The 27,971-nt window shown below is 40.4% G+C and overlaps 1 protein-coding gene and 2 non-coding genes across 4 annotated transcripts in view; all 3 read right to left on the reverse strand.

Annotated features, from left to right (window-relative positions):
• LOC126259344 (uncharacterized) overlaps positions 1 to 26,901 on the reverse strand; it is a 152,458-nt gene extending 125,557 nt beyond the window's left edge. Inside the window, exons 1-4 of one of the 2 annotated variants that reach the window (XM_049956054.1) lie at positions 26,671 to 26,901; positions 22,558 to 22,640; positions 22,355 to 22,462; positions 12,966 to 13,099 (exon numbers count right to left, since the gene is read on the reverse strand). In XM_049956054.1, the coding sequence (XP_049812011.1) occupies positions 12,966 to 13,099; positions 22,355 to 22,403 (183 nt within the window). In that variant the 5' untranslated portion in view covers positions 22,404 to 22,462; positions 22,558 to 22,640; positions 26,671 to 26,901. Of the gene's footprint in view, positions 1 to 12,965; positions 13,100 to 22,354; positions 22,463 to 22,557; positions 22,641 to 26,245; positions 26,512 to 26,670 lie in introns of those variants that run through there. The other variant, XM_049956055.1, reaches the window with a different exon arrangement.
• A 6-nt stretch (positions 26,902 to 26,907) lies between these two features.
• Positions 26,908 to 26,980, reverse strand: Trnar-acg (transfer RNA arginine (anticodon ACG)). The gene has a single exon. It is a non-coding gene; the product is annotated as a tRNA-Arg (tRNA).
• A 166-nt stretch (positions 26,981 to 27,146) lies between these two features.
• Positions 27,147 to 27,219, reverse strand: Trnak-uuu (transfer RNA lysine (anticodon UUU)). Its single transcript has one exon. It is a non-coding gene; the product is annotated as a tRNA-Lys (tRNA).
• Positions 27,220 to 27,971: the final 752 nt, after the last annotated feature.

A 27,971-nucleotide genomic window follows, 5' to 3' on the forward strand; every position in this document is an offset into this window, starting at 1 on the left:
TTTAGCTCACTAAATAGTAGGTTTACAGACCTTAGCCTATGAAACATTCGAAATTCCTAAAGTAGTGTATTAAAAGGTATAAACACAGGCACAGATGCTGCAAATCAAAGTTAGTGCAAGAATTTCATTCTTTTCCTCCAACGTAACGTCTACTGATATAACCGGAAAAAAAAAAAAAAAAAGAAATTTCAGAATGATACATCATATAATAGACCTATTAGGAAAAAATGGGGGCTTTGCCACTAGTAATAGTGCAGGGTACGTAACTGAAAAGACTATCACTTTTGCTAATGATGTATGACATAACTGAGCCATTTCCCAACACATTATTGCCACAAATTTTACATTAAAACAAGGAGTTTTGACAGTTCTTTCATTTTAAGTTCACCTCAAAAATAGCAAAAATTTATAGCCTACATGGTGAACTTAACTGTGAAATACGATGAAAACTGCCGGATCGCAACAACTCAGATGCTCGTTTTCCACCTGCAGCCAATAGTTGTATAGCATGGTGACATCATGCTAATGCATGGAGCAGGAAAAAAGAGGACCTGAGAAGGGAAAGACCCAGGTGAAAGCCCTCCCCAATCCCCTCACCCAGCACTTCCTATTCTAGTTCTGTCATACAATTATCCTACCTCATCAGAGGCTGTGAAGGCTGCCACGTCATATAGCAGCTCTGCTGCAATCTTGGCATAGCTTTTATATTGGTATGACTACCACCCAGTTGTCCACCAGCATGAATCACCCCACCACCAAACTGTGGCCAAGAGCAAAGTAGACCACTCTGTGGCATAATATGCAGCTGAACACAGCGTGCTTAATTCCAACGACTGCTTCACCATCCAAGCCATCTGTGTCCTCCCCTCCACCATCAGATTTTCTGAACTGTGCAGGTGGTAGTTATCCTCACAACAAGTTGTCTGCTCCCGTAATTATCCCAGCCTAACCTAAAGAAACCAACTGTTCCCACAGCCTCTGCCCAACAGTTTCTGCCACTCTGTCCTAACACCTCCTCCCAATTATGTCCCCTCACCATCAGAGTCTGCCACTCTCTCCTACACACCCACCTGGCTTTTCACCTTTTCTGTGTTCCTCTTCTTTTCTGCTCACCCCCTCCCTTCCTCCCCCATAGTCTCCTGATGGTGTGCCTGGCAGCCTTAACCTGCTGGCATAGAGTCCCTGCACGCTTCACCAGGCAGCACTGACTGCTCTCTTACCCACCCGAACCCTGCTACTTTTCCCCCTTCCCTGCCCCATTCTTGATTGCTGCTTCTGTCCAACAGAAGGTTGCATTCTGGCCTAGGTGAGGCAGCAGTAGTGTGTTTGTGAGATGTGCTTGCTTGTGTGACTATGCATTTTATTTTCTGAAGAAGGCTTTGGCTAAAAGCTAATGTGTAACAGTCTTTTGATTGTGTATGTCTGCAAATCAACATGTCATCTTTACCCAGGGTATATACATGGACAAGGAAAAAAAATTCCCACATTTTTCCCGGATTTCCCAGTTGAAAATACACTTTCTCCCGGGTGAAAACACACTTTTTCCGTGTTAAGTGACAGTATACTTTTCCTCGGCACTGTAAAACTTATCAATCCTTTGAATGTTTATGTTTTTAGACACTGACGTAGAATTTCCTGGCACTTTAGAAAACTAAACTCGGGGAGGGGGGGGGGGGGGGGACATTTTGGAAAGATCCTTGATCTGCAGCAACATGTACACGGCATATTTTCATGTTACAAAGGTATTAATTCGAATACCACCAAACACCGCAGTTAATTTCTGAAGCATTGAAACAGAGATTGCGACATGCTTTTGTAAGCCAGTCATAGCTCATGTCACATGATCTCACCAGCTGATGACAGCACAGGACACATGATGTAGTCAGCCAATAGCAAGATCAGTCTTAAGTAGCACGAACACACAAATGCGAAAAGTTAATGGTTTAAATTAATATACATAGTGTTGCTACAAGAAAAGCAAAGCTTTCACAAATAACATTGGTTTCGAAGATTAATAAGCTGCAAGAGAAACTAAGCTTCCACATATAATGTTGATCTTTTTTGTGCATGTTACACTTTAAGATAGATCACACAAATGTGCCAGTAAAATTTTTAATAACGATGTAAATGTCTGATCTTCTGGGCTAGAAATTCTTCTAGATGGTCGTTCTCAAAGACTTGAGTTTTAAATGAAGTCAAACGCTCTGTGATTTAAGAAATTCATCGTACATTCTCACACATAGTTCATCTTCAGTAAAAGAGAATTTACTCTGAACGTAACACTTTTCAAACCACCATTCGCAATATTTTCCGATGCCCTGTCAGAAATTGGTTCGTTTCAGCAGTTGCCAGAGAGTGCCAGATAACAGGCATCACTGTGCTTGCATAGCTACAATGATGCAGGAAGCCCATATGTTCGTACATGTAAAACATTGAAAGATCTTGCATTATGTCATAAAAGAAACAACACATCAGAGGATACTTCAGGAGCATCGGAATTTGATGAACCATACTAAAATGCATAATTCGGCTTTAAGTGCACATTCATATGTCCAGATTCAGATGTATATTTTCTTGAGTACCAGTACTGTATTATCTCATGTTTGGTTCCTTATTATGGCATAAAAACAGTTGAAACTAGCCAACAGTGAGAAATTAAACACTTTACTGCTCTGTGCATCAGCCCCAGATTTACAATATTTCCGAACCGGGGCAATATTAGATAGTGGCGCCCAGCCACACATCTTTAGCCAGAAGCGGGAGAAGGTACTACTCATACGCGGCTCAACTACGCATGAACAAGAGCCCGCCCAGAACTTCTCAAAAAATCTAATGTAAACAGCTGTCACGTCACGCTCATCGGAAGCAATTTGTTATTAGGAAGCATTGCATAGTCTTCCTAAAGCCTTTGACACACTTTGCTGTTGGCAGACGCTTGTATGAGCACTGTGTTTTGTTGTATATGGCACATTTCCTTTGCAACTTAAGTTTTATTTTCGTTTTTTTCTCTCGTTTATGTTTTGTTGCTGCAGCATTATTCTGCAGAAGCGGGATACAGTAATATCCTTTGTTGGAATATTGGTTCTTACCAGGCAAAATCACAAAAATTTAACTGAAAACTAAAACTGAAAAATTCCTGGAATTCTAAAAAGTTCCCACGTTTTTCCCGGATGAAAAAATTCCCGGGTTTTTCCCAGATCTCCCAGTTGTCCCAGCTTGTATACGCCCTGTTACTCTATCCTTATCATAATACTGTTGATATTCCTATCTGAACTTTCCATTTTCTGTTACTTAGAGTTTTGGGAGATCATTTCGAGGTAGTGGCTTGGTTTCTGGTGGTATTAACAATCAGTAGATAATGGAGAAACCAACAGTCTGTCAGAAAGGGTCCAGAAGAAGCTGTTTCGACAAGAGCAGAGAAAGAGAAGAATCTCAAGTCATAGCACAGTCTGATTCATATGTTTTATCTGTTGATGCTACTTAGGGAAGTGATCATGTACTTAATAGTGATTCAATTACTGTGCCCTGCAGTCAATTAGTGTGTGTTTTAGTCAGTGCAGTTTAATACTTCCTGAAAGTCAGGAAACTAATAGTGTTGTTATGAATGAAAATGATATTGCATCTACTGTGGCTCAACAAACTGAATCTCTTGCTAGTTGTTGTGTATCGGAAGATTCTTCTTCTGCTTCTACAGCTTGTCCTGTTCATGTTGAACAGCAGAGTGTTAAGCCATTTACAAAACAGGTTTTTGATCGGAATATAATGGATTTATACTAACCATGAGGGAGGAAAACAAGGTAAATGCAAAAAGATTTGATAAATAAGTAGAGGCTAATGCAAATGAACTTGAGGATGAATCAAACTGAATTTGTGTGTGATTATTTGGAAGGTGAACTGCTGTGCATACGTGTACAATGATTAGGACCTGTTAGTCTTATGGGGAGATTAGGCATTTTCTCTTGTCTGCATACTGGCCTAAAGCAGCAAAAGACAGAGTTCAACTTAGTCTTTTGATAATGCAAAATTCTAGCAATTCTTGTTTAACTAGTCCTGCATAATTTTTTGAGCACATTGTTAAAAAATCAATTCTTGTATAATCCTTATAGTACTGCTGAGCTGATTCATATTTGTCTTATGAAACTTCCTTCACATTTACATCAAATTAGTCTTACTGATTGAAAGAAAGATGATTTAGGAGGTTTTTAAAGCTTACTACGTGAGTTGAAGTATGACAGTAATTATGACAATGGATGTGATAGGAGTAGTAATCCGTTTGTTTATCCTGATCAAAGGCCACAAAAAAGTAGGAACTATGATGATAATGATGATGATAATAATAATAATAATAATAATAATAATAATAATAATGGCGTGTGACGAGGGCCTCCCGTCGGGTAGACCAGGATCACAGATGATATGACTCATGACGAGGTGACAGACAAAAATGTGTGTGAAATCTTATGGGACTTAACTGCTCCCTAAGCTTACACACTACTTAACCTAAATTAGCCTAATGACAAACACACACACACACACACACACACACACACACACACACACCCATGCCCTAGGGAGGACTCGAACCTCCGCCGGGACCAGCCGCCAGTCCATGACTGCAGACAGACACAGTAATGGTAGGTGGAGAAATCTGAATGAAGGGCCCAACTGCTATGGAAAAGGTGATTATAGGAGACTAGAGACATTTGGAAGGGTACGTGCTTTGATAATTACAGAAGTAGCAGAGCTAGTGGCGGAGGTGATCACTGGAATGATAGGGATTCAGGTCTCCAGATTGTGGAGGTGCAATCACCTGATCCCAGGAATAATGTGCAAGTGGAAAGCCCGCTGCAATGTGACTGACAACTGCTGTATTCAGCTGGATTGGTTGCTGCAAAAATGACAAAAACTACCTATGAACAACTGAATATGTTGACTTTTGGATATGTAAGGGAGCTTTTGCTTGATGCGAGACAGAGACAAGAAAATGTAAATTCTTTGGCGAGTTTAGCGTTTCAAATAAATACCGATGGAGTTATTTTGCCTTGTGTTCTTGATATGGGTAGCCAGATGCAACAGACCAAGGCGAAAGGAGCAATTGTTGGATAAAGTGTAGAGGTGAAGAGACAAGTGGGCATTGAATTTCTTTGTCAAGATACAATCTTTTCTACAAAGTGTCGAGGTTGTTGATGGTGCTATTTTAATAGCGCATTTTTGTCAGTCAAAGCACCAATCCATATGTACTTGGGTTGCAATGAGACGCTGTTGAAGTGTAATGAGTAAACGATGAATGATTTCATGACTATACATTTATGGAGAAGAGTTCAAACCACTGTCTTAAATTTATTTCCAGACTGACATTGTTCTCTGAGTTGAAACCTGTTCGTGAATGAGAGTAATGCTAATGCAATTCTATTACTATACAGCCAATGAAGTGTTTGCACTTTGCAAGAGATATGGAGGCAGGCTGATTGTGCTGAGAAGGCAGATGAAGCAGTGAAAGAAAATTTGTTTCATGTAATGTGCAATTTTTCTTCGGTATTTTCTGAACATCTTGGTAAAATATAAGATTTTTCTTATACCTTCAGTTCAGGGTGAAAGAGCATAAAAGAAAATTTGTTGGGGTATATTCTCCCAAAATTATCTATAAAGAAACAGTTGAGGCATAGACTAACAAAATGCTGCAGCAAGGGACGATTATATCTGCTATGAGTTCTTATGATAATCCATTGCTAGTGATGCCTACAAAAGGGAATGGCATTTGGCTAGTGTTGGATTGTAGGCAAATTAATATGATTACTGAACCAGAAACCAGACCAATGATGAACAGTGGCAAAAATTTAATGGAATTAAGCTCATGCTTCTACTGACTTGTGAACAAGTCACTGGCAGATTGGGCTGCATCCTTCACGTCATAAGTTCACACCATTCTTATGTTATGGCTGTCACCAGCAATTTGGAAGTTACCCTTTGTGTTGAATTTCAATTCAGCTCCATTTATTAGAAGTTTTAGTATCATTCTTCCAGTTGAAATCTTGGTTGTAGTGACAGACTGATTGGTAGCATAGCCTGAGGTCTCGGTTTGGTTTAAAGGTGACATTCTGCTTGCGATTTGGTGAAGCTAACAAATGTGAATGTGAAATAAAGGTAATGATGACAGATTAATCTGCAGCATAGCCCATGCTCTATGTTTGCATGCTACATTTAACAACTTTGTCCACTTCTCATTATAAAACATAAAACAGCTAGATAAGTTCTGGGTACTATGTTCAGCCACTGAAGTCACTTTTCGCAGCACTTTAGCAGGAGAAGTTGAACTAAAAATGACATGTTTTAGAGAGCTCTATAATACAGTGTACCATTTAAACTGCGTAATTTTTGTAGTACACTAGCAAAAATACAGGAACCACCAAATACAGCACCTTAGCTTCACAAACACTTAAATCAACATGACAGCTGCTCGGTTTGTTACTACCTGCTTCTTTCCGAAATGATTCATGTTTAGTGCGATTTGTTGTGCTTAAGTGTCAGTAAATTTTATGGCATCAGTTAAACACAGCACCAAATTCAGAAAACCTTCACAACACAATGAACAAGTCTGCAATGAGTATTTTGATGCATATTATGTATGTATATCATATAGAAACTACATAATGCTGGAAGGTGATTTCTATACACAACTTTAACTGCCTAAAAAGCAATTTCCCACCTTTCACATTTTTCCACATTTTACACCTTTTTTTAAACTCTCTTGAAAAATGTAAAAGTGGTGTCTCACTGTACTTATTGTTACAAAGAAGGTTACTGAGCACATTCCAAAACACTGATAACTGCGACAGTATTCTTTAAAAAAAAAAAACCAAACAATGGAAACTCCAGGTAGGGATATCAACAATGTAGCAAAAGACAGATTGCTACTTGTCATAAAGATTACACACGTTAAGTTGCAGACAGGCACAATTAGACTTACACGAGATTTTGGCCACAGTCTTCACCAGAAAAAGAGAACCACACACCATTCATTCACACAAGCAAGCACACCTCATGCATACATGGCTACAAATCTGAGAGCTCGGGCCAGATTGCAACTGTCACACAGGATGGAAGCAGCAATTTAGAGGCGGAAGGGAAGGGGACAGGACAGAAGTGTATGGGTGGGGTGGGGTTGGGGGGGGGGGGAGGGCAGGAGCGGAGTGCTGTCTGGCAGAGCGTAAAGGGACTAGAATGCCGAACAAACATCAGGAAGCTGTGGAACAGGGAGGTGGGGAAAGCTAACCGAGAAAGGAGAGGAGCATGAAAAGACGGGTGTGTGTGTGTTGGCAGAGGGCGGCAAACAAAAGATGATGGTTGATAAGAGTGGGGAGGACGTGACAGGACAGGGGTGGTGGGAACTGTTGGTTGGAGGGTGCGGAGACAGTATGTTACCATAGATTTGAGGTCAGGATAATTACGGGAGTGGAGAATGTGGTGTAAGGATAACTTCCACTTGCACAGTTCAGAAAAGCTTGTGGTGGAGGAGAGGAGCCATTGAAATCAACCAAGTTACATTCAACTGCATGTTCTGCAATAGGGTGGTCTACTTTGCTCTCGGCCAGTTTTCTTGGTGGTCGTTCACCCTGGCCGACAGCTAGTTGGTAATCATACCAATATAAAAAGCTGTGCAGTGACTGTAGAATTTTGATTTGAATCTCCTCATTGGTTACTTGATCTAACCATCTAATTTTCAGCATTCTTCTGTAGCACCATATTCACCATTATACTCTTCTCTTTCTGTCTGTACTGTCATCACATAGGTTTCACTTCCGTACACTTCCTAATATTTATTTTTCATTTTTAAAAGGAGTTGTTACTACAGTCCTATATGAGGAAATTCACACTTGGTCACTAGTTTCAATCAGCTTCAGATCTGAATTCAAAATGGAATGAAACATAAATACATAAGGTGATGCAGTTTCCAACAAAAGGCATCTGATGTGTGTTGTGCAAATGCACATTTGGCTCAGTTTGCTTGCAGCCATACTGCCTCACAGCCACAATGGCGGCAAGTGCTGTGAGCTGCTAATGCCTTGTTCCACAGATTGGGGCTGTGGAGAAGGTGGTAAGCTGCTGCTGCTTCCAGTACTACCTCTTTCAGACAGTTATTTGTTATATTTTAATGCCACACATATCAGAACTTTCTCTCCCCTCCCACCTTCTTCCCTCCCCTAACCATCATCCACGATTATGGATTCATTCTGAATAGCCATGGAATCTGCTCACAAGTATACCTTTATTGTGCAACTCTGATTACGTTCTTCATTTTGAAGAACTGTGACTTTTCACTCTCGTGATTTATCATATATTGTTTCATGTATTTTATATTTAGACAGTGTCAATCTATGAAATTTCAATATTCAGGTATAATTTTAATGTCTTTAATTTTAAATATTTTTCTAAACATCTAACAAAATAGTTAGACAATGGAAACCCTGGGTAGGAATATCAACAAAGTGAGAAAAGATAGACTGCTACTTACCGTAAAGATGACACTTTAAAAGTTGCAGATAGGCACAATTAAAAGACAAAACATAAGCTTTCAGCCATAGCCTTTGTCAGAAAAACAGAAACACACCATTCACTCACACAAGTAAGCACACCTCACACGCACATGGACACCAACTCCAGCAAATTGGGCCAGAACACACTGCGGCCCGATCTGTTGGAGTTGGCAGTTGTGTGTGTGAGATGTGCTTGTTTGCGTGAATGAATGGTGTGTGTTTCTCTTTTTCTGATGATGGCTATGGCCAAAAGCTTATGTGCAAATGTCTTATAACTGTTCCTGAGTGCATCTTAATATGTCACCTTTACGGTTATTTTTAGGCTCTAAGATGATCATTGCTTACGATTGAAACTAGTAATCGAGTGTGAATTTGTGCAACTGACATTATAATAATAAAACTTTTTAAAAATATCTCAACAGTTGTGGAATCTCCTAGAAAATATGTCATCCATTACTTACACTTACATTCAATATTAACATATTTCTCCTTTTCGTGAAGGCTGTTATTACAATTGTAAGTCTCCATTTTACATCCTCTTCACCTCTTCTGTGGTTGGTTATCTTGCTGCCCAAAAAGCAAAACTCATCCATTGCTTGTAGTGTCTCATTTCCTAATCTAATTCCCTCAGTATCACCCGATTTAATTTGACAACACTACACTAATCATGTTTTACTACCATTGTTATTTACCTTCTTTTTAAGACTATTCATTCTGTTCAACTGATCTTCCAAGCCCTTTGCCATGTCTGGCAGAATTACAAAGTCATCAACAACTCTCAAAGTTTTTATTTCTTCTCCCTGGCCTTCAATCTCCATTCCACATTTCTCCTTGCCTTCCTTTACTGCTTGCTTTATTTACAGACTGTACAACATATGAGACAAGTTGCAAACCTGTTTAACCCCCTTCTCAACTATTGTCCCCCTTTCATGACCTTCATCTCATGTAACTGTAGACTGGTTTCTTTTGTCAACTGTGTAAATCTACAAATGCTATAAATGTGGATCTGCCTTTCTTCAACCTTTCTCCTAAGGTGAGCTTTAGGATTAGTATAGCATTTTTCTGAGATCCACATTGATACACTATGTGATCAAAAGTATCCGGACACCGGGCTGAAAATTACTTACAAGTTCATGGCACCCTCCATCGGTAATGCTGGAATTCAATATGGTGTTGGCCCACCCTTAGCCTCGATGACACCTTCCACTCTTGCAGGAATACGTTCAATCAGGTGCTGGAAGGTTTCTCGGGGAATGGCAGCCCATTCTTCACGGAGTGCTGCACTGAGGAGAGGTATCAATGTCGGTCGGTGATGCCTGGCACGAAGTCAGCATTCCAAAACATTCCAAAGGTGTTCTATAGGATTCAGGTCAGAACTCTGTGCAAGCCCGTCCATTACAGAGATTTATTGTTGTGTAACCACTCCGCCACAGGCCGTGCATTACGAACAGGTGCTCGATTGCGTTGAAAGATGCAGTCGCCATCCCCGAATTGCTCTTCAACAGTGGGAAGCAAGGAGGTGCTTAAAACATTGATGCAGGCCTGTGCTGTGATAGTGCCATGCAAAACAACAAGGGGTCCAAGCCCCCGCCATGAAAAACGTGACCACACCATAACACCACCGCCTCCGAATTTTACTGTTGGCATTACACACGCTGGCAGATGACATTCACCGGGCATTCGCCATACCCACATCCTATCATTGGATTGCCACATTGTGTACCGTGATTCGTCACTCCACACAACATTTTTCCACTGTTCAATTGTCCAATGTTTACGCTCCTTACACCAAGCGAGGTGTCATTTGGCATTTACCGGCGTGATGCGTCGCTTATGAGAAGCCACTCGACCATGAAATCCAAGGTTTCTCACCTCCCACCTAACTGCCATAGTACTTGCAGTGGATCCTGACGCAGTTTGGAATTCCTGTGTGATGGTCTGGACAGATATCTGCCTATTATGCATTATGACCCTCTTCAACTATCGGCGGTCTCTGTCAGTCAACAGACGAGGTCTAGCTGTACGCTTTTGCGCTGTATGTGTCCCTTCAGTTTCCACTTCACTATCACATCGGAAACAGTGTACCTAGGGATGTTTAAGAGTGTGGAAGTCTTGCATACAGATGTATGACACAAGTGATACCCTATCACCTGACCAAGTTCGAAGTCCGTGAGTTCCGCGGAGCGCCCCATTCTGCTCTCTCACGACGTCTAATGACTACTGAGGTCGCTGCTATGGAGTACCTGGCAGTAAGTGGCAGCACAATGGACTTAATATGAAAAACTTATGTTTTTGTGGGTGTCCAGATGCTTTTGATCACATACTGTATTATCTCAGATTAGCTTCTATCAATCACCCCATCCTTCTTGTAGACAGCTGCTGGTATTTTGCAACAATGAATTATCAAACTATTACATCAGTAATACTCACAACACCTGTCAGCTCATGCCTTCTTTGATGTTGGAATTACTACATTCTTCAAGTTTGGAGCTACTTCATACATGTCTTATATCCTGCCTACCAGACAGAATAATTTTGTCATGGTTTATTCTAACAAGTATCTTCATAATTCTGGAGGAATGTAGTCTCCCCCAGATGCCTAATTTTGACTTAGATCTTTCAGTGTTCTGTCAAATTCTTTGCACAATGCTGCATCCTGCATTTCATCTCACATTGTATCTGCTTTATACGACTCTTCTATACATTCCCTCCAATGTTCTGCCTTCCATTCTTTGCTTTATACTAGCTAGCCATCAGAGCCCTCAATGTTCACAGCCATCTGAGCTCTCTAAGTTCATACAGCTGCTTCTCTTATCTCCAACAGTTCCCTTAACTTTTCAATACACAACTTTTACATTTTATATAGCACAGCATGCTCCTAAAGCTTTAAATTGCTCTAGCCATTTCTGCTTTACAATTTTCTTGCAGTCAGTCTTATTTTTTAGATAAATATGTTCTTTTGCCTACTTCATTTTTTTCATACATTTGTATTTTCATCTTTTTGCAATTAAATTTACTGTGTGTTTATTCAAAGATACCAAGTGTTTGATTATCCCTCAGCTGGTTTTACCAGTTTATTTCTCAAAGCTGTCCATTAATCTTCTATTATACCTACTTATTTTGGATATCCCAGTCATTTTTTGCCTAATGCTCCCTTTGAAATCCTCACCAAACTCTGGATGTTTCAACTTATCCAGGCTACTAACTCCTTACACTGTTTCTACAGTTTTTATCTGCATTCCACAACAAAGAAATTGTGATCAGCATCCATGTCTGCTATACATCTTGACATGCTTCCAGGTCTCTTCGACAACTACAATGTTCTTTTGTGATTTTCACAGTAAGTGCTAGCAATAATTAAATTGTGCTCTGTGCCAAATGCTACCAGGTGGCTGCCCCTTTAATTTATTCCCCTGGGTCCATATTCTCCTATTATTTTTCCTTCTCTTTCTTTTCCTACTATCAAATTCCAGTGCTCCATCATAGTTAACACTGCCTGCCGATCCTATAAACCTTGCCCTTAATTTTTATAGCTGTTTTAGAAACTAGATGTCTCTTGCAACACAATGAAGATCAATCAAGCCCATCAATATATGTGATCTCACACTTAAAAGTGAGAAATATAATACCCAGTCAAATGAAGGGATCAGCAGTCTACAGAAATTTGTGTATCCTGTCTAATGGGATTGGCAATCAAAGTGTTAAATTTGTGTCCCTGATATACTAAATAATTTCTTTCATCTCACCACAGACATCTTGAATCCCTTCGGGAGCTACAGAGCTTGTACTCCTGAGTTGGGGAGAGACTTAAGAGCCTATTCTGACTCTGGTGATCCATTCAGTATCCTGTACGTAGTAGTTTACCCTTAGTCCCATTTTCTTATCCATAATTAGACAAGAGTACTGTTGCACAAATTTTTGTCAAATTACTCAGTACTTACTAGAATTTATAAACTAAGTATTTGTTGAAACTTCCTGGCAAATTATAGCAGACAATACTCAAACCTTGGAAGGTGCCACAAAGTTTTGTATTAGTGCACAGTTATATGCAGAATGAAAATTTCCCTCCGGAAACATCTCCCAGGCTGTGGCCAAGCCATACCTCTGCAACATCCTTTCTTCCAGGAGTGCTTGCCCCACAAGTTTTGCAGAAGAACTGTTAAGTTTGGAATGCAGGAACTGAGGCACTGGCAGAAGTAAAGCTGCGAAGTTGGAACATGAGTCATGCCGGTGTAGTCCAGTCAATAGAGCACTTGCTCGCATGAGGCAAAGGTCCCGAGTTTGAGTTTCCATCCAAACACAATTTTAATGTGCCAGAAAGTTTCATATCAGCTCACACTCCACTGCAGAATGAAAATTTCACTCTACGTGTTTGTTATTTGTATTTTTATCTTTCACTTGGCACTTGTAAACTAATAGCAACTAGATTACCTTAGGAAATGCTCCCATTCTCTTCTCCACTGTCAGTTTTCTCAGCAAAGCATTCTTGTGAATTTCACGGAAGAGTACATTTGCAAAGGGTCCAGTTTGTGACTCATCTTGCCTTACACTGCCAGCTGTATCATCTAAAAATAATAATAATATAATACATGAAGTCTCTTTATATTTTGTGTGTGTGTGTGTGTGTGTGTGTGTGTGTGTGTGTGTGAGGGAGGGAGGGAGGGAGGGAGGGATGGGGAGAGAGGGGGGGAGAGGGGGGGATGAAGGGCCAATTCTCCATAAATATGCTGTAACTGCAATATAGTAACTGCAAAGGCACCGATATTTTTATATTAAGGTAAAGGTACAAATGGATACTCTTTAAGAACAAATGTGCTATGTGATTAGCACAACAATTTGTACTAGCAGGAGTTACATTCTGAACAACGACAAAGTTAACCTTGAGCAGGCGCACCTATGTACAAAGTGTGTCAATCATAAGTAACATTGTTTTGTACATTCCATTGTTGTTTTACATTCACAAACCCATACCTATTCCTTCATTACTGCTTCAGTTAACACACTAGTAAGTTGTATTGTCATATGTCCAAGTGAGCAGCAATAATATAAAACAAATAGCAATCTAGGTGAGAAAAAATTTAAGATCCATGCAAGAAAATTACTCAGATTCTGAGCTAGCAGCACAATCTGACAATGAGATGGTCACCTATGACATCATTGATTATCAAGTAAGCGGTTGGCTGGGATCTGTTGCAACTGCACTGTTTAATGCTTCGAATGGGTCATTACTGTGGGGTCACACTTGTTAGCGGCAACAGAGTTATAAAATTAAAGGTTTACTTCACTATTACTTAATTAAACAGCAATTCAGCTCATACAATGTTATTTTATTGTTGTTTAATTAAACTAACATTAAACTGTAATTTTGGTAATATATGTTTACCTTGGTAATACAAAGACAGCTATTCCTTCATGTTTACAAAGTGCGCTGCATGCCTGCTTGTGTTACGAAAAACGCTCAAAGATTAATATAGGTAATTTTCTTGGGAGAAAGTGCTTTTATAACAAATTGTTACAATGTAACAAGTGCACTTTGGAAACATTTATGTTGTCTACCACAGAGATATGAAGAGTCAAGGAAAAGAAATAGCTATGCCCAGTTTTATAATTTTACAAAACAATATTTCTATTTAAATCTTTTCTCACTCTTACACTTCTGTAACATTTACACTTATTTTGCAAAATTACAAACCTTAAGTATTATTCTGTAAATATCTAACAATATTATTGAATATTTATTCAGACTCTTGATGCTACATGTTAAAAAGTTAGTAGGAGTAACTTCAATTAAAGAAGTGGCTCAGTCCATGAATTCAAAGTATCATTTGATTTTCCTTTATTACTTGAAGTAAGAATAAAATTATACTTAAAAAACAGCAAAAGATTGCCTATTCTTGTGAACTTCATCCACTAGAAAGACGGTCATAATATTTTTGTGCTTTTGACTATCAAAAATGTTTCAAAATAAACAGATCCCGGTATTTGTCATGAGAGTTGGGCAGTAGGTCTGAAAATATAATGTATAACAATCTAGAATTTAAAACTATATCGTAGCAAAAAGGAAATAAGGTTTGGAGATATCATACGATCTTACTGGTATAAGGAAACTCAGACAAGGCAAACTCTAGTCCACTCGATCCTTCCGCTGGATGAGCCAATTTAAAAGCAGCAGTCTCCCAAGCTCCATTATAAGTCATCCTGAATTTGACAAGTCTTGGGTGATATATGTCTATAGTGAGCGCTCTAACTATACGTGCAGAAAAGGGACCCTGCTGCTTTTAAAAAGGGCTTCAGGAACGCAGTCAACTGGCAAAAAGTTTCAGATATAGCTTCAACAAAATCTGACCAATCTGATACAAACACTTTATCCAATCTTTGGGGACTTCTGTGTGAATTTTCTGGTTTGTAAGTGCCATGTTTTATTACATTCCAAATACAATTGTCCTCTTATTGCTAATGTTACTATGATCTTGTTAAATCTTCTCCCTAGTACAAGCAAACTGCGCAAAAATCAAATGTGGGTGTAGTTCTTGTTTTGGCTGGAATGTGACTCTCAAAATATATCAAGATTTTCTGTGGGCATGTGAAGGTAATTGTAACAAAATGTATGGATCATTGAACAAACATCATCAATACTTTTTCTGACAACACATTCAGGATAAAGGAAAAAAATGCACTCTCTGCATTTGATAAACAATGGATGTTTAAAGCTTACATAAATAATTGACATTTGTAACACACAATTTTAGTTACTATGTTAGGCAGAGGCAAATTCTTGCCAAAATCCATACATATGGCTTCCTTTTCCAAGTTCTCTTACCTTTCCTTCTTAGCTTTTTTTCCTTCCTCTAATAAAACATGGTGGCTTGCAAATCTGTGAAAATCACTTGAAGTTTTCAAATTTTTCAACCAAGACTCAATATTTCTTGTTTCTGCTACTTCAGCACACTGTTGTTTATCCAATTCTAGGTATTTCACTTTGCCTGCATATTCGTCACAGGTGCTACAAGTCTCTCGTCGTTGTCTCTATCTACTTTTCCTCCTTACGACGAGACGGCGGAAGTCTGGTCTGATTACGAAAAACGTCTTTGACAGCACTTCTTGGCATTTCATGTCGCGGATGACCAAACATGTAAGTCTCTGTTCCTTTCATGGATTTCACCTCAAATGTATTGGTTGTTGTCGCAATTGGCTCCTTTGAAAGATCCTGCGTCTTTGTCCTTTGCTGAAATGTGCTCACTTCTGTCTGTCTATTTTCAAAAGCAAACGCATGTGGTAGCCTCTCATGTAGAGTTTAATCGTTGTCAAAAAACAACCGAATCAATCCTATCATGCTTGGGCTGCTGAACTTCACGGCCTCAGTAGAAAGTGTCAATTTGTTACTGAAGTTAACAAAGAATCCTACGCCAATTCCATGGTACGGGATGCTATTATCCGATCGGCGCCCGACAAAGTAGTTAGGCAACGTGCCCTTCAGTTGGCAAATCCAACTCTAGATGAAGTCCTATCCATCGCTCAGTCTTTTGAAATTTCTCGCGCTGTTGTAGCACAAACAGAGGCATGGGGCAACGTCGGGGAAATAAAACCTCTGTGCGATGTTGACAAAGCGTGTGGCGTGCCCCCGCCAGCCGACGTGGCCGCAGTACACTCCCAAGCGCAGCCTCGGCCCAACCGTAAACAAACCTCTAAGAAACTGCAGCAAAACCCATGGCAACTTTCTTCATGTCCGCAGTGTTTTACGAAACATTCACGAGAAGATTGTCCACAACGTTGGGCCGTGTGTCACAAATGCAAAAAAAGGGTCATGTGTCATCCGTTTGCAAATCCGACCGCATACATGATGTTCATGAACATGATGCTGATTCTGTGTTGTCTGTCAATTGTACTTCTTCCCTTTCAGGGAAGTTGTTCCTCACTGTCCAAATACTTGGTCGAGATGTTCGCATGCAGGTGGATACTGGTTCTGCTGCCACTAATCATCAATTCTCAGACGTATCTTCAGTTGGGTTCTCTCACCTGTCACTAGGCAATTACGGACCTACAATAAACAGAATATTTATCTCTTGGGACAATTTGATGCTGAGGTATCTTACAAATCCGTCGTTCGCACTGTTCCCATATTTGTGGTCGACCATAGTAATGCGGAGAATCTTTTTGGTTTCGATGCCATCCGCGTTTTTGGGTTCTCCATAGATGACTCTGTCAATATCGTCTCTGATGCTATTCCTTATGCTCAATTGGATTCCTTGTCGACGACATTTTTGTCCCTTTTTCTCCTGGGTTAGGCCGTGCAAATGACTTTGAAGCTCATATCACGCTCAAACCCACTGCTCGGCCTAAGTTTTTTCGGGCTTGGCCCATTCCTGTGGCCCTTTGTGATCAGGTCAAATGGGAGCTGGATCGTCTCACTGCTTCAGGGGTTTGCTTCCTGTCACTTCCAGTGAGTGGTCCTCTACTGTCGTTGCTAAGCCAAATGGTGATATTCGTCTCTGTGGCGATTTCAAAGCCACTGCATATGCTCAATGCCTTATAGACACTTACCCTATGCCTCGACCTGAAGAATTGTTTACTAAACTTGCTGGAGGCCAGTATTTTTCTAAACCTGACCTGTCATAAGCTTATCATCAACTTCCTCTCGACGCTGCTTCCCGGCAGTTTCCAGTCCTTAACACGCCTTTTGGTCTCTATCAATACCAACGATTGCCATTCGGGGTTGCCAGCGCCCCCTGCTCTCAGACCGGCAATCTTCAGAAATCAAAATTTTTTCAGGCATCTATCACATACTTGGGGTTTCAACTCTCTCGGGATGGTATTCATCCGCTTCAGCAAACTCGCTGCAATCGATGCCCTTCCTCGCCCTACCTCTGTTAAGGAATTGCAGGCCTTCTTGGGGAAAATAGCATACTATCACAAGTTTTTACCTCTGCTGGTTCGGTGGCTCAGCCGTTGCATCGCCTGTTGCATAAAAACGTGCCTTTTCACTGGTCCGCGCCATGCGATGCGGCTTTCCAGAAATTGAAGACTATGCTGAAACAGGCCCCTTGCCTGAGTACTTATCGACCTGGCCAACATCTTGTTCTTGCCATGGATGCCTCTCAATACAGGGTTGGTGCAGTCCTTGCGCAACGTTTTTCTGACGGTTCTGAACAACCCTTTGCTTATGCCTCCAAAACGCTCACGGATGCCAAATAAAAGTATTCTCAAATTGAAAAGGACGCTTTGGCCATTATTTATGCTCTTCATAAGTTTGTTGTTTTTCTCTATGGATCCAAATTTCATCTTGTTACGGATCACAAACCACTTGTTTCCTTGTTTCATCCATCAACGTCACTTCCCGACAAAGCTGCACACCACCTCCAGCGGCTCTTGTGCGTCACAGGCCGCCGCCACGAAGTCATCTTTGTCACCGTGGCCTTCGCCTGAGAAGCCCTGGGAGCGTATTCATGCTGACTTCGCGGGACCTTTTTTAGATACTTATTGGCTTCTCAATATTTACGCCTACTCTAACTTTCCTTTCATTGTCCGTTGCACGTCGCCTACCACTACAACAACCACCAATGCTCTCGCTCGCATTTTCTCTTTGGAAGGCCTTCCCTCTACTCTTGTTACTGATAATAGTCCGCAATTTGCCTCTTCCGATTTTGCGGATTTTTGTGCCTGTCATGGCATCATGCATGTCACGGCCCCTCCGTTCCACCCACAGTCAAACGGTGAGGCTGAACGACTGGTCCGCACATTTAAGGCTCAGATGAGGAAACTCCTGACTTCTTCGGCTGATGATGTGCTTCTCCAATTTCTGGCTTCTTACCGTTTCAACCCCATGTGCGACCACAGCCCAGCTGAGCTCTTACATGGCTGACAGCCCTGCACACTACTTCATCTTCTGAGGCCTTCTAGCTCATGGCTGCGGGTGCCTTCGCTTGGCCGATTCACCGCCGCCGACCTTGTATGGGTACAGGGATATGGCAGGCGACCAAAATGGAGTCCTGGCCACATCTTACGACACCGTGGCAAACGCCTGTATGAAATCCAGACGGACACGGGCGTTGCAGTGCGTCATTCGGACCAGCTTTGGCCTCGTGTGCCGGCAACGCCTGTTCCGGATGCCGCTACAACACCTTCGGCTCTACCTGACGCTTGGGATACTGGAATATCTCATTACTCACAACGCAGTCCCCTCACCATCATATCGGTGCCAGCACAAGAACTGACACCACCAGGAGACGTGCCCATGCAGGAACCAGATGACCATCATCTGTCGGAGCAACTCTACTCGCCTCCCTCTCCTACAGATGCGGACACATCGCCCATGTCTCCTGTTATAACAACCGGACTTGCTGCAACGGGCAGATTGGTGCACGGGGCCCCAGCAGATTTGACCCCCATGTCTCCTGTCATCTCGACCCGTTATAAACTGACATCCGAGCACAAATGTAGTGCCAGTACTGCATGATGTAAGAGCTGCTAGCCAATGTACGTAGTTTGGCACGGATATACAGGTCGAACTATTGACTGCTGACTGTGTGGCATGTGCTGCACATCAATCTGCTCCTCTGTAGTGATTCTCTTGACTGTCACGACAGTGCTGTCCTCATCAACTGTCACGATCCTTACCTTAGAGATCATAATATCAGACAATGGTAGCCAATTTACTTCAGTAAACTTTCAGTATTTCTGTGAAGTTAAGAGTATTCAGAAAGTTGCTACTGCTCCATTATATCTGCAGTCCTATGGGGAGGCTGAATGTTTCATACAAAACTTAAAGGCTCAGCAGAACAAGCTGTGTTCCTTCCACTTCAATGTTTCTGACATTGTACACCGGTAGAACTTCATGGATGTCAGAACTGCACTCCACTGGATCTCACGCGCCCTCCACCAATGTCCTACACTGTGCGACAGCCTCAAGACAAAGTGTTGTTCTGATTTCCAGTACGGATCATTGTTGGGAACAGAGTACCATAACAACTGTTTTCGAAAGATCCTCTTATGCTGTCAAGGACTGACTGGGCTGCACTGGGGGCATCAGAATCTGATGTGTTTCTCTCAGCTGTGTGATTCTGTGACACCAGCCATCCTTGTCTTCCTCAAGCTTGTCACAACCTCCACTTTACAATGAGGCACCCAGGATATTAATGTGGAGCCTCCAACATCACCACTGCAGCCATTCACATCCCTGGACAATCTGGAGCGTCTGTCACCAGTCGCAGCTTCGCACTCCTCATGCGCAGCTGTGCACGCTGTGTCCGATTTTTCGGCTGATGCTCGCAGTCCTTTGCAAGGTGCATGCTGGGGAGTGGGGTGCGGATGGGGCTCTGCCATCAACCGCTATCACAGCTTCTGTCTTCATTGGTGCCTGTGTCCAACACTAACCCCCCCCCCCCCACGCATTTACACAGCAAGAGTGCAGAGGTTTTTTGGGGGGGGGGGGAGGGGGAATGTGGTGTACACCATGCCAGGTACTCCAGCTTCCAATGGAAGGCAGAGGAGCTCAGTTTAGTTCATGTGCTACTAACTCACTGTTGTCACTGACATAAGTTTCAACAGTAGTAAATATCCATATGCATTCCCTCCATGGTGTCCTGTTTGCTTGAAGGTCCCTTTCCCACTGCAGCTGAATTCCAGGCCATAATACTTCACAACTAATTCAATCTACAATTCTGTCTCACATATTTCGCAATGCAAACTTGCCTCTGTTAACCTTCCACTTTTATTACTGCCACTAGTTTTGTAGATCACTGTTCTGTCAGCCCTAATATACTATGGACTGTAGTAGTAGTTCTTGGGCGCCCTGAGCGAGGCATGTCATCGACAGTTCCTGTCTCTCTGTGTCTCCTCCATGTCCGAACATCACTTTGGTTCACTCAGAGATGCCTGGGCACTTTCCTTGTTGAGAGCCCTTCCTGGCACAAAGAAAGAATGCGGACGCAATCGAACCATGGTATTGACCATCTAGGCATGGTTGAACTACAGACAACATGAGCCGTGTACCTCCTTTCTGGTGGCATGACTGGAACTGATCGGCTGTTGGACCCTCCCCCCCCCCCCCCTATCTAATAGGCGCTGCTCATGCATGATTGTTTACATCTTTGGGCAGGTTTAGTGGGGACTGTCTCTGTGATACAATATCCACAGTCAATGTCTATCTTCAGGAGTTCTGGGAACCGGGGTGATGCAAAACTTTTTTCGATGTGTGTACTACAAGATACATAGGGACTTCACAAAGCAAGTTATGCATGTCGTCCCATGCTAAGACTACTGCACAAGAGTGGTGCATTGTTAGAATAGAGCATGTGTTCCCTTACAGACAGTTCTGCTGCAGTGCTAATACCAACTGAATCACTGGGAGTGAATGAAATGGCATGGCAATTGGAAGTGTACTACAAAGCTGAAGTATGTGGGACAGAACAAAACAGCTAAATTGTACAGAGATTCACTATGAAATTCTGGTAGTATATGGACCAAATGCAATGTCATGTCCAGCCATAGGGCAATGGTGTCAACAATTTGACCAAGGCTTCACAGCCATGAGTGGCGCTGATCGGGTAGTAAGAACATTGACAACAAAAAACAATACCCAGGTAATCAGCAAGCCAAAAGACCAAGTAGAGAGAAAGAGATTTTCTAAGAATGAGGATGTTCATACAGCGGTTCTCTGCTCTGTGGCCAAGAAGTGGATTTCTACAGCCAAGAAATTGAATGACTGGTTAAATGTTCCAACCACTGCTTCCAGAGACTTGATGACTATGACGAAAAATAATGTCGCATATCTGTGTCACTTTGATGTGTAGAGCAGCTTTCAATAAAAGTTATTTGGTGTGCTATAATAATGTGTAACTTACTTTTTTTTAGTACCCTCATATATCACAAACTCCTGTTGATTTGCTTGACATCAGGTGCTTTATCACTTCACAAATAAAATGCATAAAAATTGTTCTTCAACAGCCATGCAGCGAAAATAACTGTTGTTCTCAAAAAATTGACATAAAAGTCATTAGGCAATTGAGCACAATGCACTTTGGGTCACAAGCCATAGTCCATATTATCACTCTAAACTTAGGTCCATTTCCTCTGGAAACAACCTGTACACAGTTCTGAAGATATAAAAGTAAATACAGCCTACATAAAAGGCTAAAGTGCAATTGCTGTGTCGATGGCTCTAGGATTGTGTGCCAATGCCGCGAATTTGCTGAAAATTGTCATATCCAATCGGATGATAGTATATAGTAGACAAGGAGAATTGCTGAATCTATTGACTTCTTTTGGCAGAAGATACGAATTCATTACATTACATGGTGAGAGCCAGAATAACTTTTGCGTATCTAGTTATCTAACTTTTGTACTTATTTGTTGGGGGAAAAATAAATAAATAAATAAAAATGGGGTGACAAGACCAACCTGTAGTAGGTAGAGGCCTAGGTTAAGTTCAAAGGTGCCAGTCTGCATGGGGACCGATGACCGTCGCAGTCTGGTCCCTTTAATCCCCCAAACCAACCAACCAACCAGTCTGCATGCGAGCTGACAGCCGATGAAACTCGACATGGTAATATGATTGCCAAAATAGATTGATGTACAGTGTGGCTCGAGCTGTATTTTCATCATTACTATGACCTAATTGTATTTTTTTATTTCCAATTTTGCTAAAAACTGTGACAATATATTCAAATTGTAACCTCATAGAACAAAGTAAGTTACCATCATTCACTAAACGAGTCGTTAGCTTTGGCAGGATTTAAGTGCACTTTTATCCATATAAAATGAATTGTAGACCTACTGATTATGGAAGTCAAAACTGAATATTTAGTAAAGGTAGAAACCATTACCCTGTTGTGTTCTTCCAGTTTGTGGTGGAGCACTTCTTGCCACATCCATCTCTTACTCAAACAATGTGTCAGCCTACAGATGTAAGGCCCAGCAGATACGGCAACTGCCTGCAAACAGTGAGCCATTCACCATATATAATATGACATGAGTGTCAACATCCAGCAATATGTTGCTTTGTAACAGCACAATATTACAAACTAACCTTTGTCATGAGTTAGCCTGAAGAAGAATTCAAAATGTTTGCATAAACTGTTTACAGATCTCAGCACCTTTACCATAAGGCATCTGTAAAAAGAAATGTAAATGTTTATTAAAAAAGAAAAACTATGTAACTTATTCTGTTTTAAATGTCTGAGATTATTTGGATCCTAGAACAGTATCTGCTTAAATGTAACAGTGTTTTGTTAGAAATTACAAGAATAATATTACACACACCCATATGAACTTAGTCAAATCTTTACACCATAATTTTCTCTACAAGATGCAGTTTTATGATTATACTGACAATGAGATTTCATTAATATTTACAATAGTGAAATTTCAAGTACAAAGAAAAAACAAAAGAGGATAGTCAACCACTCATCTAGAGATGAATGATTAGTACACATATGCAAATTCAAAAAGACAGAAAACTTCATAACGTTCCTCATCTTTCCTAATATTAATTTCCTCATTCAAGGCTCCATCCAATACTGATACACACAATCCCTCCCTGTCTCCAGGGTTATGACATTGCAATTATATTTGTATTTGTGTGTGATGATTTAAATGTAATGTCACACCAAATGAGCATAGAATTTCGAAGGGTGGCGGAGTTTGGATGGGGTGGGGTGGAGGAGGTCCATACTGTGACCTTAATGCATCAATGTATGATTTCCATGAAATAATCTAGAAAAAATTCAGACAATGTAGAGAAGAAACAGAAGGAAAGGAAAAATTATTCATTAAATCTTCTGTACACTGAGTCCACAGATGTCACATGACATATTACATACATTTTTTATACACATGTTAATGTTCAGAATATTTTAAATCATTTAAGGAGCAGTTAAATGAAAACAAGAAAGATGGGAACAAGCACGTAAACTTATTCCATTCCATGATGGGCATATTAGTACAGCAACCAGTTTTCACACTTATATAATGAGACAGTCTCAGCAGCAAAGTTGTTTTTATTACAAATAATGTGTTTTGCCTGGTTAATGTGTCCCAAGGTTTTTCTAAAAGAAAAACAAAAAAGAAAGATGTAATTATCTAAAATAACAAATTAAGTGTCATCAGTGTAAGCTGTGCTAAATTTAGAAAATATACAAAAACAAATTAACATTCATGAAAGGTTATCAGAAGAATGTATATCACGGGCTGGTAGGGCGGTTAGTAAGAACAATTGTAACTTTCGAGCAAGATACACTGGAACAAAACCAAATTTATAAATTTAGAAGGATAAAAACCAGGGTTAATGTATGAAGGCAAATGTAAAGGAGAGGCAGGGACACAGAGAAAGTTATGAAAATTACCTAAAAACAGTAAGAATCAGTGGGTGAAGTACAACATAGAGCCTCACTTAGAGAGAATGAACCTGGAAAGCAAGTGAGTGAAAAGTCTAATAAATGACATCGAAACTACAGTGCAGACGAAAACCATGTTTCCTGTACTAGTAGGGCGGTATGTCAACAGAAGGCACTAGTGATAGCGCATTTCCTTTCCTTTCAGAAAAAAACTGAAGAACCCTTAACCTGGTGAAAAACATTATTCGCGATAAAAATAATTCTACAATCAATACTGTCTCACTATACAAGTAAGTAAACTATTTATTATTTTATAAGTAACCATCATAACTGTTAATACATTTAACCCACTGTGAGACAAGCCAGACAATACTTTCATCTGGAAATGTTTTTGGTTGCTACGAAACCATGACTGTAACTAGTCTTTCACTTCTTCAAATGAAGGGAATCTAAGGCCACAAATGTCTTTCCTCAGGGCTTCAAAAATATGGCAAGCACCTGGGGAGAGACTGGGACTGTATGGATCATACGTAAGGGCTTCCCAATGAAACTTCTGCAGCAATGCTGAAACACCTGCCAACAAAATCTGGGCCCCCCCCCCCCCCCACTCCCCCTGAAATTGCCAAGGTTGTTTCAACTATGCCGCAGAGTTTAGCTTGGAAGCCCTTACACGACCTCGATACAAATCTGACCCCTCCGCATGCAATCTCCACATTTCTGGAACACAGAAGAGAGACATTCAAAGTCGTCAATCTGCATTGGATGAAGGGGTGCACGGCTATGTACTACGGTGGTTTTGTAGGCAACTACAAACATTCTTCCATGAAGGCATTCAGCACCTCATTTCAGTTACTGCAATTAATTTCGAAATAATAAACAGTTTCTTATGCATTTTGCGTCTGGCTAGTTTTCATTTGACTGCACCTTACACAAATAAAATATAGCTACACAGACTTTGTGGATCACTTACCCAGTGATATAAAACATAGAACGGAGGGTAAAATAAAATTTGAAAACAAACAGAAAAAGTTTCTTTTCTGGCACTTCCTTCTATTCCCTAGAAGAATTTCTATAATCGTAAAGTGCAAAAGATGGTAGGTAGCTCACATAAAAAAAGAGAGGTAATATACTACAGCATGTAAGGTAATATTGGCTATATTTATAGTGACAAAATGACTTTGAGAAGCACATTTTGTACTATGCAGCTACACTATTGCCCTGATCTTTAAGTAACCATTCATAAAATTTGTGTAAATTATAATGTGAAACATTCTTGCTTGGAAATTATTAATTCTCACACCTGTAATCATAACTTTATGCCAAAACTACTGAAGATATATGCCACCGAGTACTACTCGCTTCTATACCAAGAAGCAAACCAAGAATCTGGCAAAATATTTTTTTAAAAAACTTAACATTGTTTCCTTCCCAAACACATGTCTCTCTCCAGATGTTCTCAAATCACTCAGAAAAAAACACTGCATAGTTATAAGTAATATGAAAATTACCTCAAATAATTATTATATGAAATCTCTTGAAAAAAATATTTAGATACATATGAGTAATTTACTTCTAAAACATAATAAATTGATGAATTCTGCTAACTTTAATGATATAAATGTTCCCTTCATTTTCACACAAGTCCTGTGTTCCAAAGAAATTATCATTACTGTGTTTCTTTCTGTCATGTGCATAATAATTTCTGGAACTGCTAAACTGTTGATAATAAAAGAAACTTAATGAATTAACTTTCACAACTAGAACAGAGTTCTACATCATAACTATTTATTTATCTATAAAAATCAGCATCGTCTTATTTACTCCCTAGGTATAACTGCACTTATTCGTCCTGAATTAATAATAAACAGAGCTGTCATATAAATAACTACTGCACACAATTTTTTTTGTTGCTTAAATATGTTATCTATTTATATCAATGTATTTGACAGTCATATTTATGATGACAATAACACAGAAGTAAGCTATTGTGAACATTAAATAACTAATCTGTTTTAAAAGTAGTACACAAATGTGAGCAATTCATACAGAGGCAGAATTCTCTCTCTCTCTCTTCAAACTCCTCCGAAATGCAATTAAAATTACTTATGTTCGCAAATTTTCAATATGCACAACGTTCGAAAATGCACCACTAACTGCTTCCTTTCAACAATAATAAGAAGGGGTGCTTTAGCAGCTAATAAAGTACACGTGGCTTTCTTTACAGCAGGTGATGGCACGAATTTAATCAGGCCCCGTACATCTTAAATCCGAATCTCCCACACAAACAGAGCTATCTGTGAATCAATAGATATGTTTACTATGAAGCAAAACGTCGCTTCGTAACGGTAAAAGGTGAAGCCGGCTTTACAGATTATTCCTTACGCTAGGGATAGGTGCTTCTAATTTTGCAAAAATTCACTCCGATAAAAGCTACTGCATTCTCTTTAGTACACATGCAAACACATAAACATATCTTATTCTGATCGGTATTCACTGAAACGTCACGTTTTCCATGTGGACTGTTTTTCTGTTGACATCTTGGACGTGCTGACACCGCAATATTGTGTTTTTGTTAGGTTGTTGGTTTTCTTTTGCTATTTGTTTTCTTTCACCTGGACAAACCTGTCGATATGCCAACAACTAACACGGACGACGATCACTCTATATATTCATCTCCTCTCGTCGAATACTGTCAGTATCTGCTCTAGGCTATGAAATACCGAGTGAAAACATTATCACACAACGGCGAAGAAAGTTGGCTACTGTAAAAAAAATTATAAGATGCTTTAGCAGCACTGGCTTCTTACACGGTCCATGGAGGAGGGTCCTGACGGTTGGTTTAATTGGTGATTCTGTGGCTACAGCATCAGCTTCGAGTAACACCACGCAGCCATATTGAATGACTGCTGACTACAGCGCGACATACGGTTTCAGAAATTTTGGAAACAACAGATGCTGCATGAAAACACCAAAACACTCAAGCATATAATAGTACAATCTGACCGATCACACATCGTTTCGAGTAACCTGGTTAAATAAAAAAACGACCCTGCCAGGATTCGAACCTGGAATCTTCTGATCCGTAGTCAGACGCGTTATCCATTGCGCCACAGGGCCCTAAGCTCTGGCTATACTTTTAGAAACCTAATGGTCACTTTCGCATACACTATACATGGGCTATTTAACAAAATTTCTATATATAATATATTTACAATCTACAGCTGTCATGCTAATGTCCAATTTAGAGCTTACAGAGAACATGGCTGCGCCCAGACAAAAATAACGCCCGAACAGGGACTCGAACCCTGGACCCTTAGGTTAAAAGCCTAATGCTCTACCGACTGAGCTATCCGGGCTCATGTGGGTCCCGTCCTCCTGTACTTATTACATCCAAATATTCCGATATTATATAGGCCTGTGTTATCTTGTACACAGTTTCATTCCGTTGAAATGGTTGAAATCGTTATAACGTACCAGTAAAACAGTTGAACTGTTTCACGCAGATTTAATTAAAGTTTATAGACGACGACACAGAGATCTCGGCGAACTGTGTTGAGAAACGATGTGATTACTTGTGCACTTTCTCAAGTCGACGGGACTGACTGCTGACAGAATTTCATGTTATGGTACCGGTATTTTTCTAACCGTTCAAGTACTTTCGGTTTGCTTTACCAGCAAATGAAATGTCATGTAATTGTTGCAACCCGTGATACAGCTCAATGCAGTTTTCTTGCCACCGGTTTTGATTTATGAGTGCAAATTTTTGGTGACAAAGGAGATAAAAGTTCATCATTCTGCCGACGACGAGTTCCTTACGAGACGGAGAACAGGCACGGACTGCGGAAGGGAATCGGCAGTATCTTTCTTCAACGGATCTATTGCGGCAAATATTAGGCGATTTCGGGAAATGTTACCTTTCGTGGGAATATTGCTACGCATACAGATGAATGTGTGTTGCCATTTTTTTGCGATTCAGCAGTACGGGGGCCTGCTAGTACCACGTACTATATAGCCAAGTATCATTCTTCAATGCAATACGCCATTGGCAGGCTCAGTATTTGGCACATACGATTTGCCGAATTCATTTATCAGTACATGCTTTCGTGGT

This window comes from Schistocerca nitens, chromosome 5 (assembly GCF_023898315.1).
Source record: "Schistocerca nitens isolate TAMUIC-IGC-003100 chromosome 5, iqSchNite1.1, whole genome shotgun sequence".
Classification (NCBI taxonomy): Eukaryota; Metazoa; Arthropoda; class Insecta; order Orthoptera; family Acrididae; genus Schistocerca; species Schistocerca nitens.